General features: G+C 35.4%; 4 protein-coding genes across 8 annotated transcripts; 1 reads left to right on the plus strand and 3 right to left on the minus strand.

Moving 5' to 3' along the window:
- Positions 1-122: 122 nt before the first annotated feature.
- Positions 123-3,591, plus strand: LOC141641938 (uncharacterized). The gene is made up of 2 exons (XM_074450579.1): positions 123-1,336; positions 3,402-3,591. The coding sequence occupies exons 1-2, from the start codon at positions 123-125 to the stop codon at positions 3,589-3,591; spliced, it is 1,404 nt and encodes a 467-aa protein (XP_074306680.1).
- Positions 3,291-9,655, minus strand: LOC141601302 (plant intracellular Ras-group-related LRR protein 7). Its single transcript, XM_074421574.1, has 10 exons — positions 9,225-9,655; positions 7,187-7,256; positions 6,333-6,379; positions 5,516-5,624; positions 5,344-5,429; positions 4,996-5,086; positions 4,217-4,302; positions 3,854-3,940; positions 3,615-3,747; positions 3,291-3,535 (listed from the first exon to the last, which is right to left on the minus strand). The coding sequence occupies exons 1-9, from the start codon at positions 9,321-9,323 to the stop codon at positions 3,637-3,639; spliced, it is 786 nt and encodes a 261-aa protein (XP_074277675.1). The 5' UTR covers positions 9,324-9,655; the 3' UTR covers positions 3,291-3,535; positions 3,615-3,636.
- A 1,102-nt stretch (positions 9,656-10,757) lies between these two features.
- On the minus strand, positions 10,758-15,056 carry LOC141601308 (uncharacterized). 5 transcript variants are annotated; one of them, XM_074421590.1, is made up of 5 exons: positions 14,934-15,038; positions 14,432-14,520; positions 12,663-13,240; positions 11,763-11,918; positions 10,758-11,241 (listed from the first exon to the last, which is right to left on the minus strand). In XM_074421590.1, the coding sequence occupies exons 3-5, from the start codon at positions 13,215-13,217 to the stop codon at positions 10,897-10,899; spliced, it is 1,056 nt and encodes a 351-aa protein (XP_074277691.1). In that variant the 5' UTR covers positions 13,218-13,240; positions 14,432-14,520; positions 14,934-15,038; the 3' UTR covers positions 10,758-10,896. The 5 variants fall into 5 exon arrangements, with proteins under 5 accessions (XP_074277691.1, XP_074277678.1, XP_074277683.1 ...); XM_074421577.1 differs by having other exon boundaries at positions 14,437-14,520; positions 14,934-15,024; XM_074421582.1 differs by lacking the exon at positions 14,432-14,520 and having other exon boundaries at positions 12,663-13,261; positions 14,934-15,056.
- A 2,864-nt stretch (positions 15,057-17,920) lies between these two features.
- LOC141641947 (uncharacterized) lies at positions 17,921-18,814 on the minus strand. Its single transcript, XM_074450590.1, has one exon. The coding sequence runs from the start codon at positions 18,812-18,814 to the stop codon at positions 17,921-17,923; it is 894 nt and encodes a 297-aa protein (XP_074306691.1).
- Positions 18,815-19,130: the final 316 nt, after the last annotated feature.

Consider the following 19,130-nt stretch of genomic DNA (forward strand, 5'->3'; position numbering starts at 1 on the left):
ACCTTACTTAAAAACAGCAACTTTTCTCTCTTACTTTCATCTCATTCATACAACAAAATTGTTATTTTCCTAAGTTTTATTTAGTATTTTCATAATTATTTTATCAATATTTTTGTTATATTATGGAAGAACAGAAATTGAAGCATGTATGCAAGTTCTGCAAGAAGAGATTTGCTTGTGGGAGATCACTAGGAGGTCACATAAGGTGTCATTTGCCGAAACCCGGAAAAGAGCAAAGGAAAAAGAAACAGAAGTCTAATGCAACAACATCATCAGTATCATCTGAAACCGAGGCCGGAAACTTGAGACTGAGTAAAAGATCATGTCTTGCAGGTAACAGTTCTTATTCTTCATTGTCTGAAGTGGTTGAAGAAGAACAGCAACAACAAGAAGTTGATATTGCAATGTGTTTGATTATGCTGTCTAGAGATATGGGCCCATGGGGAGATGGTAAAAGTTCTCATGGTAAAAGTAGTAAGAATAAGAGGAAGAGGGTAGAAAAAGTTCAGGGGAAAAAGATGAATGCTGTTTTTACTGCAGTAAATGGAGAAAAACAAAAACTGGTGTCTGTTGCTTCTGAAAATTTGCAGAAAGGTGTGAAAATGAAAGGGATTGAAGTTTCAGAAAATGGGTTTTTGTCAAATGAACAAAGTTTTAATCTTTCTGAGAATAGAAGTGTGAAAATGAAGGAATGTCGAGAATCGAAAACCGGGTTTTTATCAGCTGATCTAATGAGCAATGATCATGAATTAGGTAAATTTGATGAAAATCAAATGAAAACAGAATTATTCACAAGGAGAAGTAAATTTGATTGTGTTACTTGTAACAAAGTGTTTCACTCTTATCAAGCTTTAGGAGGACACAAAGCTAGTCACAAAAAATTGCAGGAAGAAAAGGACTGGTATAATCCACTACAGCGCGACGAGAAAGCGATTCTGAGCATTGCTGAGTGTTCCTCTCCAGATTCTAATGAAAAGTTTACCCCAAAGTATAAAGATGAAGTTTTTACTGATATTGGTCTAGGATCATCACCAACATTGTCTAAGAAAATTGCTCAAAAACATGAATGTCCAATCTGTTTTCGGGTTTTTTCATCAGGACAGGCACTTGGAGGGCACAAAAGATCCCATTTCTTAGCTTGTAATGATAATGAAGCAAAGATTAGTCAGAGTAATCAACTTGTTGATGATGTTATTGAGAGATCATCAAGCTCGAAACCTCGGGATATGCTTGATCTTAATCTTCTTCCTGAACATGTTCATGAAGAGGATGTTACTGCTAATTGTACTACTTCAGTTAGTAGTAGTTCTATTGTTGGACTTATCAAACCATATTGGTGGGTTGAAAATCCTCACAAACATGAGAGTTTGTTGAGTTTAATTTCCAAATGATTAATTGAAATGTATTTTAGTTTGTGATTATAAAGATTATTATATGAATTCAAGAATGTACATTTTTGTTAAAGTGTAATATCCAATTGATTATATTGATTACTTTCTTCGGGTTGTCTAGTAACAGGCCTTATCGACAACATTACCCCATTGTTTCAAACACTTCTGCAAATGTCGGGATAAAGAGAGTAATATATGCAATCTCATATTACATTGTTTTTCAGTTTTGTTGCCTTTACTAGCAAAAGGTGACGCGTTTGGTACTCGAAATAGTTTTTTTGGTTTTATAGTGAAGAAAAAAACAATGGGTGGATTCTTTAAAGTGCACTTCATGTATACATTGTTAGATCTTGATTTCTACTGAATTTAAGGCATATACTTTGAGTATAAACTTGCTAGAAGTGTGTGCAAGTTCAATAAAGTTGTTTACATGTTATGATTATACTTACTTCCTATGAAAGAAAAATGCCTTAAGATGTTGATTGCTTGAGAACATGGGATTGTGGAAGGCAAAAATAAATAAATAAATAAATATTCGTTTTGTCTTAATTATTTGTTTATCTCTTTTTTTGGACGTTTTATTTATCTTTTTACCTGCAAATAATTATGATAAAAGATTTGATCACCCATATATATCGTTATCCATTTATCAGATACATAAATGATCAGAATGGAGAAAATAAAATAATAAATAAATAAGGAAGTAAATAATAAATAAATAAGGAGAAAAAAAGGATACTAACTAAGTAGACAAAGTAGAAGAAAATGAGGAGAAGTAAAGGATTTCTAATAGTTAAGTAGTGTACACAAAGATAGCATGCATGTGAAGATAGGTTGGTTGTTTTGTTTAGTCACCTACCATATTATACATGACAACCCATCTCACTTCTTCTATGCTCTATTATGCTTTAGCATGTAACTAGTAATTAGGTGTTTTTTTAGTAATATCACCAAACTTTTTGGAAAGATTTCAACATTATTAATTAGACTAAGAGACACTCTTTTGTGACCTACTTCAAGTTTTTTTGGAGTGAAATTGACAAGGTAGCATATAGTAGTAGTAACTAGGATGGTTGCCCGTGCGATTAAATCAAGTTGCGATAATTATCGAACTTTTCCTGATATAAATCGAAAATATATTTATGCATATAATTAGGTGGTTTTTTTAGCATTATCAGCGAACTATTTGGAAAAGATTTCAACATAATTAATTAGATTAAGAGACACTTTTGTGACCTACTTGAAGTTTTTTAGGAGTGAAATTGACAAGTTAACATATACTAGTAGTAGGAGTAATTAAAGTAGCAATTGATGAAGTAACTAGAGGTAAGTGTATTGGAATTTTGAGTCACTTTCCTTAAACAAGAGTTTAGGGAAATGTTTGGTGGCCACTTTAATTGTTTGGTAGTGCTATATGTTAACTATAGAAACTACTTATTGTTTGGTGATAATAAATTACAAGTATGATTAAAGATCCAACAATTTAATTTTCTTTCAATAATTGTGTTTAATTGATGCACTATTTATTTTTTCTAAATTCTACTCCCTCTGTCCCGATCATGGACAATAGTGCAATAAGATGATCAAATTATCATTACAAAACCTTCCCACAATAGAAAGGTAAACAAATGAATAACACATCCTAAAGTGGAATAGGTAAACAAATTATCAGGACGAATGAAGTATTATTTTATTAATGTAGAATTTTGTGAGTGCGGTGAAGTTAATTTCATTAATTATCGAGTGGTACAAACTCATTTTCTTATTAAAAAATCGGGATTTGTGAACCCATTTTCATACTGCAGAGAAGACGCAATAAAAAAGCAGCTAAATGTCATAAATCTTAACTAAGATGAGTGTAGCTCACTCTGTGAAGCTCTAATGACAGCAAAAGGTAAATTGAGCAAAAAAATGTTTGGAATTTAATAAATTCAGAGGTCTGTATATCAATATCCAGTTAATGTGATTGCAAGTACTATACAACAGCTGCTATGTACATGTAAACTGCAGCAATCGACTCCACGAGATCCATGTGAGGCCATTTACAGAGGCCGCTTTCAACATGGCATGTAACGACAAGCTAGCTGATGAAGTTCAAAACGATGGTGCCAAAACTGTCCAAGAAGGTTACCAGTATATGTCACCTGCAAGCACAAGAAGACCATCAAGAATTGCAGTACTTCGCAATAAAATGAAATAGAATCACAAATTAATAAAAATTACCACGAATAACACAAACACAGGATCATGAATCAACACCCGGGTCCAGACCCTTTGAATTCATCATCACATTTGAGTCGATTTGTTTGTCAAACTTCTTCCTCCTCCGTGCCTCGAATTCTCCATAGCCTTCCATCTAATGTGCAAAATAAATAACAAGTATATTACCCACAGAACTTAAATGGTTACGTTCTTTCAGTGAGAAAGAGGTCCTATACACTACAAATTGGGAAGATACATGCCTGCTGAAACTGGTCCATAGATAGAGGGTTGTTGTGCAAGGATATACTCTGCAGAGCTACACATTCTTTGAGAATTGTTGAAGGCATCTACACATAAAACAATATATAAAGATAAATAAAAGTCTAATCAAAACTCGGTCAGAATATGCTCAAAATAGAACTATTAGTTTACTAAAACCCATATTTTGCCAACATACAGGCTGGAATCCCGCGTTTCCACTCACATACAATTAAAAGTTAAAAACTAAATTTATAAAAAAGTTGGCAGATTAAATGACTGAATGGAAATAGTTGCTGATATTATATGCAGTATATTTGAACAAGAGAAAAAGAAGCTGATACGTGCAAGCAGAGCCACCTTACCTGTTTCACTTTGTTGTTATCCAAAGAAAGCGACTTCAAATGAATAAGATTACAAACTGATTGAGGAAGATCGTCAATGGAATTATCTGCAGATCGAAGATAGACATGAAAAGGGATCCATTACAAAATTTCACAACTGCAAGTTGAAAAGAAAGGGAGCCTGACAGTCAGAACGAGGAACCAAAAAACACAAAACTAGGCTGTACCCATGATCTTAGAAAGTCAGTGGAATAACATAATAACATATCATTACATTCTTGTCAATGCTTACAGGATATTGTAGTCTCTATCCGAAATACACACTAATGTGCAAAGTGCCAGACTGCCAGGCATCATTTAACATCAGTGAAACAGCCAGTCACTGCTTTTTAAGGGAAGATCTTATCAGCCAAGTTCCCTTTAACGACTCTTTAAGAAATGAAACTGTAATCCTCCTGACTCGTAGTCATGTACTATACTAATGGCAGTTGCTGCTCTCATGAAAATTCAAATATAGCTTACTATTGTGCAATAAAGTGGTTTCTGAAATTGAAAAAGAGAAGAGCTACACAGTATCCATATTTACCATTCTCACGCAAAAGGCTGAAGATAACCATTGCACAGCTTTAAATTTAAATTGAAAGAAAACGAATTGACTCCAATAATGCTCTAGCGAATGATAAAAATAAAAGCAAGTACAAGCTATCTTTATAACTGAAAGTCTATGCCTGTTTACAGCGCTAGCATATATCTTAGAGGCTGAGTTGTTGACTACCAGCCATAAAAAAAGATAAACATACCATTTGCCTGAAGCTCCTCAAGAGCAAAGCAGCTCCCAATGGATTCAGGAAGATATGTTATTTGGTTATTTGAAGCATTTAGAAGCTTTAACTGCAAAAATTAGACCAAATATAAAGATGGTTAAGTAGTTTTTTTTAAAAAGGTAAAAAAAAAGGAAAAAAAAAAACAGAAAATAATGAACAAAACGTCAAATAAATTGTGGGGCATCCAGGGTACTTTCGAAGTATCCGAACCATAAAAAAATGAAAACTATTACGCATAAAAAGTACGTAGGAAACAACAAATAAGAAAATATTAGGAAAGAAGAAAATAGAAGTCACGATTCCATGTATTATCCGGATACTTACATTTCTTAGACTGCCCAGAGTTTCAGGTAAGTAAGTCAGCAAATTCCGAGATACTGATAACTGCTCAAGTCGTATCAGCTGCCCCACTAATAAACAGACCTCATCAACAAATAAGCACAGTGATATCACAGGCATAAAACTTAACACTTATAATAGAGTAAGTAAATCTTACATTCATCAGGCAAGCCAGTAAGCCGATTGCCGTCAAGTGTCATTATTTTCAGGGATTGGAGTTTCCCCAAGTTCATTGGAAGACGCTCAACAAGATTATCTGCTATTATCTGCATAAAAAAAGGTACAAGATAAACCATTACTTTCCCCAAAATTATTGGTTGCTAAAATCTTGCAAAAGAGAAATAAGATGGCAGAACAACAATGACAAAGCTCAAAGGGAGTCAACAGGATAGCATGCTTTTCCAATAAGAGAAGAAACCCATAGAGAAGAGTAAGTATAAGATGTTGACGTGAAGTGCCTAGTCTGATCAACATGATAAAGATGCACAACAACGCTAAAGATCAGTTGCAAAATCAGAATGATTCCAGCTAGGGGTGGTAATGAGACGAGACACCTCGTGAGCAACTCGAGATCGGCTCAGTCAAAGCTCGGCTCGTGTGAGCTCGACTCGAGCTCCCGTTTGGATCGGGTCCTTTGCGAGTCAAGCCGAGCAAGGACAAGCTCGGCTCAAAAAGCTCGTGAGCAGCTCGATATTTTTCTTAATACTATAATTATTTTTTGCAATATTTTTAAGGGAGTTTACTTTATATCTAATTCATGAAAATAAAATAAACTAACAAAAAAACTCGAGTATCATTTAGTATATTGGGGTCTTGAGATCCTAATTCAATAAGTGGCTATGCGAGCTTCTCAAGCAAATGATTCATGAATTAGAAGAGTCATTACCTTCCACGAAATTTTTATTATTAGTGTAGTACAATAAGAATGATAAATTAATCAGGTTTAAAATTTAGAAGTGCTAAAATGGTCTTACCAGACGCTGCATGTTGAACAATTTGTTGATTTCTACTGGAATATCAACTGCACAAGGTACAAAAGGAAAATTGGTCATGTATTTAAACATAGAAACGCCAATTTAAGTACCCTACAGAAATTTTTTATAGATGTTAAACCAAACAGCAACAACAACATCAGAGCCTTAATCCCAAAATGATTTGGGGTCGGCTGACATGAATCATCCTTTAGAACCGTCCACGGGTGATCGCACACCTCAAAATGCGAAAATATAGAAAAGGAAAAGTGAAAAACAAAAGGGGAGTTAAACATAATATAAAAGTCAAGGTAAACTTATAGGTTTTAAAATCGAAGTCCGGATTTATTTTATAAAAACTTAGAATTTAAATCGAGAATAAAAATTAAAACGATTATGAAAATCGAAGTAAAACTTAAGGGTCCGGAATACCTTAAAAGTGAACCAAGTATTAATATATAACAAAGTTGTTGGTAAAAACGTATAATAAATCCGAAAAGAACAAATAAATTTTTAAAAATTAAATAAAAACACTAACAGCATGAATAATAAATGCAATGAATAATTTACATAATATAATGCACTGAAAATATACCCTAGAAAGGTAGACATACAAACTTAGCTTGCCAGTCAATTCTAGTTTAATATCATACAGATTACTGATGTAGTCATCGAGATGCCTCTGTGTCTAACTGTCTATGAGACTAGGACTGCTAACAAGACAAGAAGCCCTGGTCTCGAAAGGGGTTTAGGTACTAAGAACTACAGTACAAAGTCGTGGGAAACTTGAAACAGAGGTAGAACAATGGGAAACAAATACATTAAAAAACACACACACAAAAAGTAGCGACGGATACCTATTTTGTTGTGTGTCAAGTCAACAGTCCGTACACCTCTGCCAAGTTCAAGAATTTCATCTGGAAATGTCTGTTGAAATCATAGACAGCATCAGATAGCAGAAAACAAACATACTCTAATGACTAAACCCAAGCACAGAACTGATACTTGTGAGAAAGTATGTCTATTATTTCAACCAAACATGCAGCACTTAACAAGTTACAAGAACTATATTTTTAATGTGATCACACAGCAATTTTTACAATCTGCGCATGCATACATAATTCTCAGAAAACAAAAAATACTTGCTCATAGGATAAAGTAAAGCCATAAGTTGTATGTACATCAACGTTCTCGAAGATCACCTGAGTTTGACAAGTAACAAAAACTATCGGACTACTGTGTGGAAAAAAAAGTCGAGTGGGCTATAACCTCACCACTGTCCTCACTGTAGGATACTAGGGAACATAAGGAAAGTCCAAGTGTGGAAAACCCTAAATATATTCCTAACATTCATGGAAAATTGTCTATACCAAAGGCACCCTCAAAATTCCTATGAAACTCCAAGTGACCTTCTATATCAGTATCACGACAGCAAGGTTACATAAGAGCCCAATATCCATGTACTACTGACTGTAAATGTCCTCATAAATTCAGCTACCACTCTACCTTTATACAAGAAATCTTAAATAACAAATTAAAGGCTCTTTCGTTAGTAATTATGACCTTAGAATACAAGCACTTTGGAACTTACTGTCAATTCAATGGAGTAAATACAGAAATAATGAAACTACTGCTGCCTATTTCACGTGTACTCCTTCCAGAAATTGTAACAAGTAGAAAAGCATCCTTGTATCGCAGTTCATTACTCTAGACATGCATGGGGTTCGAGGTAGTACAACATTATACGAAGCACTCCCTCCGTTCAAGCCAATTCCATGCATTAGTTCAATACATGTGATGTGTATTTAATCAAATGATGGAATTGGCTTGAACAGAGTGAGTACAATTGAGCCAAATCAATAACACTAGTCAAAAGCCATTAACTAAAATTGGTATGCATGCTTCAACACAACGTCAAAAAATGAAGTAATTAGAAAGAGCATAATACAGCATGATTTTGTATGACAAAGAAGATGGATACACTCAGACACCTACCAAAAAGACTAGTCAAATTAATGTAGATGTACAACTGAACTCCGCTCATTCCTCATACCATGAACTAATCCTACGCCCAAAGATTGATTGTAGGCATCTCACCATTCTTAAAATTACTACTCAAGATGTCTTACACATCATTGTTATGCTAATCATTGCCAATATGCTCACAGCTCACTACTCATCACCCCCGTTACTCCTATTGTATAAACTACATAGTCGAAAACAGCTCATCATTTCCTTTCAAGTTTCACCACCCTTGATGAATCAATGAATCATCCACCTAATCTCAGAGATAGAAACATCGAAAAGACCCACAACATGTAGGCATGAAAACAATTCCTTAATGTTTTGTCAATCATCTCTAATTCACACTTTACAACATCCATAGATATGATCATGCAGGGCAATCCCAAACAATCAAACATCCCTTAAAATCACTCAAAAGCTACTTCCTCTAACTCAAGTAATTCTTTACGTTTGATTAAAATACTCTTGCCAATATAATAAAAACGTAAAGAACCCGTTGAGTCAGACGGAGATTAACAATCTTTCAAATTCCAACCCCTACATATAGTACTTATACCACCACAATCAATCTCATGTAAAAGTCAATAAATTTCTGCTACCACATCTTTCAATTGCAAATTTTCAACACTAAAACTATGCAATGATGACATGATCAACCCGAATATTTACATTCAACATTACACTGATTATCGAAAATTAGGCAAAAAAGTGGAAAGATTACAACTTTCAATTAATCTACTGAACCAATAACAATCAACTCAAATGTGACATAAACATGCATAATAAAACAAACCCAGAATTTAATTAAATAAAATAACAATGAATATAAATTTATAAATCATCAAACAAAAAATTCAAAAAATGAAAGACCTTTAATTTGGAGTCACGTAAAGCAACAATGCCAGTAGAACTCCATCTAGCAACCCTATTTGCTTTAGAATCAGAGGTTTTACTTGAAGCACATCCCATTTTTTTACATCAACAATAAACAATTAACCCAATTTATGATCAATTAAAGAAATTGGTAAGCACAAATTAAAATACCCAGATGAAAAAAGGGATTATTGAAGCGATATTGATTGTTGAATTTGTGGAAAATCTGTAAAAAAGAAGAAAGAAGTGATTGAAATGATGGTTTTTTTTTTATGGGAAAGTCAGAGGTTTATGATTGTGATTTGTTAAAATGGATGATTTTATATGTGGAAATGCCGCGTCTCTTTGGTGTTTCTCTTCCCTCTTGGTGGCAGTTTTTCTCGAAATGCTCAATTTATATAGTCGATCGATCTCAAATTTCTGAGCCGATATCGATTGTAAACTAATGATTTATGGATTGTAAGGTGGGATTATAAGAAGTTGAATTAAATAGGATGTCAATTGACTGTAATAATACCTTAAAATGATTTGTAACACCTGAAATGAGTTGGGACGAGTTGACTTAACGGAAAATAATTTTTCAATTAAAATATCGAATTATTTGTAAGCGAAAGAGAAATATTGTTGTTATATAAAAGTGGAATCAAAATAATACTTAAATTTGGGAGGGAGACGGTGAATTTAGACTTGATATATACTTATTTCGTCTTAAGTCTTAACCATCTCACCTGAATCGATAACTAAAAGTCGTAATAAACCGAAACTAACTCGACCAAATATTACCAATTTCATATTGACCAAAGTGGTTTATTAAAAAAAAAAAGTAGTCATTAGGTAAGGCCCCAAACCCAAACGACCTAAATGTTAGGATCACAACCATAGACTCAAAATACCGAGAAGTCAAAGTAAATCTTATTCGGAATGACCCAATAATAGTACACTCATAACAATTAAACCTCAATGATTCCCGAATTAAATTTAGAAGATCCTTATACTATAATAGTTTTACAACTTATTCAGGAAAAAAATGTTACAATAAGATAATTTAGAAGATTTTATTCTACAACAATGTTTGTATAAGGCGATTTTACATAAGATTTTGAATTTGAATTTGCTTCCGAAAGGCGAAAGCCGGCAGAAATTTGGTGGAATAAAATCGGAATAATAAGACTTTTCCAAGCTTTGAAGGATCCATGTTCCAGGAGATAAAAGGAAGAAATCTATTTTGTACACTTGTAAGAATCTTATACACCAGAGACTTACGGAGTGGTACGCAGTTGATCAACAAATACAAATTTTAGACATTCCGGAATAAAATGGGACAGTAGTCGAATATGAGCTACTTTATGCTTGTGCTATATTCGACCTCATCATCTTGAATTACCTATATTTGTAGCGAGATCTGACGCGTATCTGGGTTGAGTCTACATTTAGACATTCATAGGCTTTTGTAGCTGGGAAGGTCATACTGTCCGAACACCACAAGTCCAGAAGCTCTCAGACGGCTAACAAGTTTCGTAATTCATACACTTGATACAACAGATTTTACTACTGCAATGAATAAATAGTACTCGTACAATAATCAAGCCTGCTAGTCAGCTACCTAAGAATTAAGATTTACTTTTACATGTTTAATAGGTTCATCAAGTATGAAAAGAAACAAGCAATGTTACATTTTCAAATCCCTGTTGTAGCCGTTGGACGATTCTTTCTCCCTCCAAATGGCATGAACTTCATCAGTTCGGAATCTTTGAGTAAATGTCGATTCTTCAAAAGGAGTAGATACTCCATGAGCAAATTCAAGTAACCCGGTGTATGCAATCATAGCCCCATTGTCAATGCAGTATCTATCGTCAGTGGCGAATAATCGCCCACCTCTCTCCGAGCACATTGTCTCCATCATCTCTTGTAACCGCTTATTGCAACCCACCCCCCCGACAATGAGAACGTCTTTTGCATCACAGTGAGCCATTGCACGTTCTGTTATTTCTACTAGCATAGCAAATAGAGTTTCCTACCACCAAACATTAAATTCATAATCAATGTCGACTTATATATTTTTTTTCCTCAAACAATCTAATTATTTCAAGGTGTTCAATGTTATTTCAGAGTCTGACTATGTTAATTGAACTCAGATACGAGAGTTGGACATGGTTACATAAAATTATCAAACTCAACAACACTCATATTTTCAGATACGGGAACTCGGACTTAAATTGACAATACATAAGTGCAGACAGTTGCTCAGAACAAATATCTAGCATTTTTAAAGAGGAAAACATGATATTTGAGTACTAAGGCTTAAAATAATTGGATGTCCTACTAAATACGAGTAATTCATAAAAGTAACTTAACTATTTTTGTCAAGCTGACCTCCATATTTGGCTCCTCTACGAGAAATGCCAAATTGGTAAGGATTAGGTACTGTTACCATATCATATCCTTGAATGTTCAGTCAGATACGGGTACAACACCGTCAGTGACAGTCTAGATAATATAGACTGTAAAGTTAATGCAATTTACAATAGTGCATACCTGTAAGGAGTAGCATAAATCTGCAGGTGTGCACTCGTCATTTTTGAGCTTCTCTTCAGCCGTAGATTCAATAAAACTCAATATACCACTAAAAGAAACGTCCATTCCTTTGACAGCGTAAGGAAGATCTATGAACTTTTCTCCTTTCTTAGCAAGCTGATCACCAACAAAACGAGTTTTAAGTCACAAGAGCTGTTTGCCACACAAACAGACCCGGAGAAAAGAAAAGGCTTCTACGGTGGACTTTTAACAACATCAGGACTCAAATTTATTGTGCCTAACCCACGCCAGTAGAGACAACACATCGACACCATAAGAAAGAAAGAAAAGAAAATACAGAGAACCAACTGAAGCGTCACAAACACAGGTATCCAGTTTAATCTCTATGCTAACTTTCTAACCACCTAAACTCCTTTTTCTACTTGTCCAAAAAAAAAAAAACTCCTTTTTCTAGGAGGTAAAAAGGTGGACTGTTTTTTTATTGATCAAAAGATAAAACTAATAAAAAAAATCAGACAACAGTAAAGGTGAATAAGAATATATCATAACTGAAAGGATACTCTAACAATATAACCTCAAACTTTTGACGACTCTATCCCTGTCTGGCTACCTCAAATGTCCCCTATTCTATCCAAAATCCCCTGATCATTGAACAATGTAATAGCCATAAACTCTACCTGTATTTGTGATGACCAATTCAATCACAAAAAGTCACAGAACTAGCTCAATTAGACTAAGAAATTCTTATCGACGAAAGTAACTCGATCACAATTTACAGGCAAACACCTTCTTTTAACCAGTGAATGGTTGAATTGAAAAATATTTAATGACAGAGAAAGGAAGAGGCTAAGCAAGAAGAAAACTGCTAATACGACAACGGATAAGAGCGGCCTGTTCTACCTGCTCAATATTGTATCCAGGGCTCGGATCGTTGGACAATGTCAAAACACGAGCAAACCGATCCAAGCAATTGCCAACTGCTATATCAATAGTCTCTCCAAATATCCGATATCGGCCTTCACTGTAGGCAATAACTTGTGTATTACCCCCGCTGACATACAGCACAACTGGATTCTCAGCCCCAGTAACAATCCTCCCCATCTCAATATGAGCAACACAATGATTGACGCCAACTATCGGCTTCTTCCAAAGCTGTGACAAAACCCTCACAACAACTGCACACACTTGCAAGGGGGCACCCATGCCAGGCCCTTTGGTATAACAAAGGCAGTCTATGTCATCAGGGGTTATTCCAGCAGTCATAAGGGCGGATTTTACAAGTGGCAAGACGTGTTCTAAGTGATGGTGTGCAGTTTCTCGAGGAAGAAACCCATGGCCAGGTGGGGTAATATAGGTGTCGCGTGGGTTAGCTAAGATGGTTCCATCTAAGGTTACAACACCCACGCCAATCTTGTTGGCTGAACCCTCAAAACCCAGGGCGATCATTCTCTTCATCTTTTCCTTACCAGTTGAAAAACCTACAATTTAAGAATTCGGATCTGCACAAATAAGCTACATAAATTGCTAAACCTTAAACCATGAAAATCCGTAACAGTAAAAATGTAATACTGCTGGAAATCTACAGTACCACACACAACAGGACGATTTTTCCAGAGTATATTAGCCAACATATACTAATATCAAAGCTCAAAGCAAATCGAAAAACCCTAAACCCTGTAATCCCAGGACAGTAGAATGGCCCGTACAGCTGAAAGTCGTAGTTCACGACAATTCTTATGAACTATATAGTAAGTTCACATATACAGTCGTAATACAGACAATATCAAAGCTCCATGTTACTTAAAATAATTTAGAAGTATCTCACACAGTCAGATTCGACTGTTTCATAAGAAATTGCATATTTTGGCTCAAAATGAGGTGTTGAGTGTCGAGTGTCGGACACGGGTACGCGAGTAAATAAGAAGAGTCAGAGTAAGGGCAGCCAAAAAATAGAAAATCCAATAACAATAATGGCAGTCAAAAAGATAATTGACAAAACTCAATGAAGCATTATAACAAACATTATGTGTGTAGTCCAGGTACTGGCACTTCAAACCACAAATAATGCACCACCGATCACAACACAATTAATCCGACCCAACAGTCAGATGTAATAACAGCATAAGCAACTAAATACTTGCAAAATCCATGATTTCTCGCCAAAAAATTCAAAATCGCATGAATAAGCATCAATTATTTACAAAGAAGCAAAAAAAGTACGCCTACACAGGAAACCAAAATTGCTAATAAAACGCAGTGTTGTTCAGAAGAGGGTGTTTGAGGAACTCGATTTAAACGTCAAAATAGCTCCAACTTTGGTCGTAGATCTTTTAAAAAAGCCACTCCTCTCTTTCGCTTTATCACACCCTACTATTTCATGGCTTGATAACGAAATTGAGCAAATTATTGTTTTCTGTCACGAGTTATACCTAATTCGACATTGTAAAAACCGAGGGTTTTATAAAGAGTGTAGAACACCCCTTTCACCCCCAATTCACTACATTTTTCGAAATTATTCGACCGGATTTTGAAAACTCTAGTAAAATGTCTTGAACGGAGAAAGAATAAATTTTCCAAAGGAGCTCAATCAGCTCACCACATTGCTAAAACTTGAAACCAAAATACGCCTAAAACAATAAATAAATAAAATCCCAAATTAATTGAAATACATTACGAATTTTAGAACTCCGCCTGTGAGTGTCTTCGGGCATTCACTGCCGGTCCCAAGCCCGGATAAAGGAGGAGGGTTGCGGTAGGTCTGTGGCAGCCAGCATAAAAACTTAGTCACATTTTATGGACATGAATCGGAATTTGAACATTACGAATTTTAGAAACCCTTGTCCCAAATTATAAGCTACCCCGCCTACCTCAAAGTTGGGAATACTAACGTCAAAGAGAAAACGTACTCGGTCACTCGTTAGTAGCTTAACAATATATTTTCGAGTGGCGTTACGAGCTACGACTACTCTGAGCCTATGAGCATCAGTCGATAACAATCGAAATAACAAAGAATGACCTTAATTCAAGTTCCTAGAAGTACAATAAATTTAAACCTAATTAATCTAAATCAATGGAAAAATTCAAAAACCTAAACATGATTTTTAAGCTAATAGTGAATTGAATTGAATTGCTATTGAAATAATTGAGAGGGAAATAAAGAGTGAAGAATACCTAGAAGAAACTGACTGCCAATAATGGTTGCTTTCTTCGTTTGCGAATTATGAGAAACACCAAATACAGGGGAAGTCGTGGGTTGCTCCCTTCCTTATGTTCGGTATATCCGGCCTACAAAATAAGCGGGTATTTTAAGAAAATTATGAAGGTTTGGGCTAGTAACTCGTATCAAACCACTTACCTGGTTGTCCCTGGGCCAAAAAGTAAACATGAACATAATCCCGGCCTATATTCGGCTCAAGCCTGCATTTGATTACACCTCTAAACTAGTGTAAAATCACTCTTCACAGGACTAGTTGTTTTACATAATTGACCTCTAATACCTTGCCATCACACCTCTAGACTATTGTAAAATCATTTTCCAGTTTAATTGATTTTTTTAGAGAAAGCTTATTTGGTTTGAATAAGTTTCTTGTAATTCGGTTTTACAAAATCATATTGTAAAACCATATAAGGAAAGATATTGTGCCCTTATTATGAAAAATGGTGATTGTTGAAAGTTATTTTAGTGGAGGTTGTTAGCTGAATCATGAATGATCACTTGGTTTTACAATAATGCTTATATGTAATACAATTTATATAAGAATTGTTGGTTTGGTTTTAATTTAACACGGCGACATTTTTTAGCAATGTATGTTGCATTATGCCGCAACTACCTATTCCTCTATAAGTCTCAAAGAAAGATTTAATATTGTGTCTACTTGTTAAAGCCCAGTAGGATTGGATGCATAAATTTATGGATCCATTTGTACCAATTTTTAACCTTCTTTTCTCACAACACAAATCGAAACACATGTCGATCGAGGAAGAGGAGTGAAATTCGTAGCTTGATAAGTATAGCTCGAGCCTTGATAAAGATTATTGACTTTGAAGTCGGGCTTATTAAGTCTATGATACAGAGAACCATGTCACATATCTGAGATGAAGAGTCATTTTCCTTTGAAAGAGGAGGTCGGGAGACCTAAGTCCTTTCTCTGCAAACCTACCCTTGCATTAGAGGGTTGATTGCATTATTGCACATTTGTACTTATCCACAAGTAAATATTTCATGCTTTTCATTCATATAATCACAAGTAAGAACCTAGGCATGAACCTACGCACGTTTTACATAGACAACTGGATTTGTTTGTGCTTATATCACACTATTTATAACTGACATTGTGTTAGACAGTTAGTGGCGTTTTTTGGGCGAACTCAAGTGAGAATAGGCACGATACATTTACAGTTCAACCCTAGATGGATGCAGTCTTAATGCCTCACAATTATTACATACTGGACATCTAAAACAAGTGTTAGCTATCCCAAATAAATCACTAAGTATGCAGCTTGTCAAATGCACATCTGCTTTGAGTTGAAGCTAAAGAGTTAAACCTACTTATTATGAGTATGGATATCAGCTTCCATTCCTCCATTGCTTATTTGCCCAAGTCCCCGATATTAAAAGGCTCTCAATGATACTTTTCCCTTTCCCAAAAATTTCACTCCCAAAGTCATTACTCCGCCAATAACAAACCCTAGCTATGGATATCATATTTTATTCCTCCACTCACCATATTAGCAGCTTTACCACACAATGCTCACATTACACCAAAAAGATCACATGAAGCCGAAGGAGACTTATTAGTAAAACATGAAGCAACTTTTCACTAAAAGCCATTTTTTCATATGGGACTTCACTATTTACTCCATTTTCGGTTTAGATGTTGACAATTTCACCTCTCAACTGCAATAACATGTCCTATTCTGTATTTCGAAATCACAAGTTTGGGATCAAAATAATGAAAGCCACAAAAGACACAAGTGTGTGTGGTCAAGACAAGCCTAGTTAGCACAAAAATAAATGTATCAATTTCAGAATTATTTTTGTTCTTCTTTGATTCCGTTAACTTACTAATTTTGGTCGTAAATCCTTACACACATTAAGTATTACTGAAAAGACATTCTAAACCATGTGATGCCCGCAGTTTATTTTCTCGTGCACTTTCTTGCTTTATATGATAACATTGTTACTATAGATAACATTCTAGTCACAATCAAAAGTAGCTCTACATGAAAACATAAAAGCTAATCTAGGCGCTGAATTGAAAAATATCATAGAACTAGCTCAATTAGGCTAACAAATTCTTATTGACGAAAGTAACGCGATCACAATTTAATACTTGAATCAAAAATATTCTATATGCACAAATAAGGTACATTAAATTGCTAAATCTTAAACCATCCATGAATATCCGTAACAGTAAAAATGTAATAATGCTGGAAAATCTACAGTACACACAATAGGACGATTCTTCCAGAGTTCACGACAACTGTTATGAACTATATTGTAGTTCACATATACAATCGTAATATAGACAATATCAAAGGCTCAAAGCCTACACAGGAGGAAAATCCAAAAACCTAAACATAATTAATCTAAAGGAGCAAGTACTTAAAGAAGCAAAAGGCCTACACAGGAAACCAAAATTGCTAATAAAATTCAGGCTTGTTCAAACTTGAATGAATATCATAGTTAAATAAATGACTACTCCTAAACCAATACAAACAACTTTTTTCCTTGTGTCATCGAGACTCCTAATTTGAACCATTTTACACAGCTACTTTACTCCTACGGACAATTGAAATTGTCTTTAATCCTAATGACGACATTCTAAATTGCCTTATTATGATACTCCCTTCGTCCCGGTCATTTGTTGTGGAATAAATTGAGTGTGAATGATTAAATTACTCATCAAGTTCATTCTTAAAATAGAAAATATAGCAAATAACTGAGACACCCCAAAATGGAAAAGGACAACAAATGACTGGGACAAAGGGAGTAATTAATATAAACTAATAAAGAAATATTAATCCAACTTGGACTAAGCTGGACAATCCGATGCTTGTGTGATTGGGACTCCCTCCCATGCTTCGATTTGCATGTCTGTTGAGGAGACCCGATCGAGTTCAACTCTGCTTCTTGCACTCGCACATCCAGAATCGTATCAGGCATCTGTTTGTACATCATCACTAATTCCACTGGGCAACGTTGTTGGAAAACTCATTAGGCTTTCTTTGCAAATATGATCTAAAAGGTTTATACTATATTTACTCCCATCTTCAGGAAATCCTTTGAAATCGGCTTTGGTAATTTCTTTATCTCTAAGGTTGTACCAAAACAGTTCTGCGCTTAAAAGCTGTCTACATAATATCTCGTGTCGTGATCCTTTGCGGTACGCAATAGGACTGTAATAACGGTCCCTTACACGGGTAGTAAGGATAGTCATCAACTTGACCCAAGAATAATCTTTCATAACCCATACACTCCAAGTATATTCTTTCGTAACCCTCGGACCCCTAGTACCAAAAGTCCGTTCCTTGCCGTCACTCCCTAAAGCACATAGGGACCCATCAAATACGCTAAGGTGGGAAATATCCAGATTAGGAGGCAAAGGAATATCATTAATCCAGCGTTCAGCCCGAATGTCGAAACAGCCGATTCTCATGTACCAGGGAACAGCGTAATAGCAAAAAAGTAAATAGAGTAAATTTTTGTTTACACAGAGATATTTATACGTCGTATGATACGACGGATTCATCATTGGTTTAGTCTCAAGTAATGTCCATACATTGGTCCTTAAACTGAAAATCGTAATTTTCCAGCCATTAGAACGGCCACCATAAAAACAACCAACTAACCTAAAGACTTTGAGATCATCGTGAGCCTCGTCAAAAGACAGTTCGTACTTTGGAATGCCAGACAGTATTGTCTCGTCTTGCACAATGTCGGGGATTTCACGGTAGAGACGTGTAAAAGGGTTAAGCAAGATGAGGCCAGAGGAGTGGGAGAACCAGCGGCTTACCAAGAGGAAGAATTCGCAAGAGGCGAGGATAGTCATCTCGTCCTTGAATTGAGGGTGAAGGATCGACGTCTGTTTTGGAAAAGTGGAAGGGTAAGGGTAAGGGCAGAATGAAAGGGGAGCGAGGGGAGAGTCAAGGTAGTGGAGGTGCAAGGTATATGCGTCTCCAGGGAATATGTGGACGCGATTTTTATCCGATGAGAGGTTGTTGTGGAGTAGGATGAAATTATGGGAAGAGATTAGAGTTTGCCAGGATTTGGATACGCACTTGAATCGTAATAAGGATTTTACTGGTAATCTTGGGAGGATGCTTAACTCTACAATGTCCATTAATAAAATCCTGCCCATTCTGTTC

Source organism: Silene latifolia, chromosome 1 (assembly GCF_048544455.1).
Source record: "Silene latifolia isolate original U9 population chromosome 1, ASM4854445v1, whole genome shotgun sequence".
Taxonomy (NCBI): Eukaryota; Viridiplantae; Streptophyta; class Magnoliopsida; order Caryophyllales; family Caryophyllaceae; genus Silene; species Silene latifolia.

Excerpts from the sequence above, each read along its gene's own strand:
- LOC141641938 (XM_074450579.1), top strand. The coding sequence starts at position 123 with ATGGAAGAACAGAAATTGAAGCATGTATGCAAGTTCTGCAAGAAGAGA. Across the intron at positions 1,337-3,401 it reads GGACTTATCAAACCATATTG|CAATCGACTCCACGAGATCC; the intron begins GTGGGTTGAAAA and ends TGTAAACTGCAG.
- LOC141601302 (XM_074421574.1), bottom strand. The coding sequence starts at position 9,323 with ATGGGATGTGCTTCAAGTAAAACCTCTGATTCTAAAGCAAATAGGGTT. Across the intron at positions 5,625-6,332 it reads TGTTCAACATGCAGCGTCTG|ATAATAGCAGATAATCTTGT; the intron begins GTAAGACCATTT and ends TTTTTTATGCAG. Across the intron at positions 4,303-4,995 it reads TGAGGAGCTTCAGGCAAATG|ATAATTCCATTGACGATCTT; the intron begins GTATGTTTATCT and ends TTCGATCTGCAG.
- LOC141601308 (XM_074421577.1), bottom strand. The coding sequence starts at position 14,473 with ATGCCCGAAGACACTCACAGGCGGAGTTCTAAAATTC. Across the intron at positions 11,919-12,662 it reads CTGGATACAATATTGAGCAG|CTTGCTAAGAAAGGAGAAAA; the intron begins GTAGAACAGGCC and ends GTTGGTGATCAG. Across the intron at positions 11,242-11,762 it reads ATTTATGCTACTCCTTACAG|GAAACTCTATTTGCTATGCT; the intron begins GTATGCACTATT and ends GTTTGGTGGTAG.
- LOC141641947 (XM_074450590.1), bottom strand. The coding sequence starts at position 18,814 with ATGACTATCCTCGCCTCTTGCGAATTCTTCCTCTTGGTAAGCCGCTGG.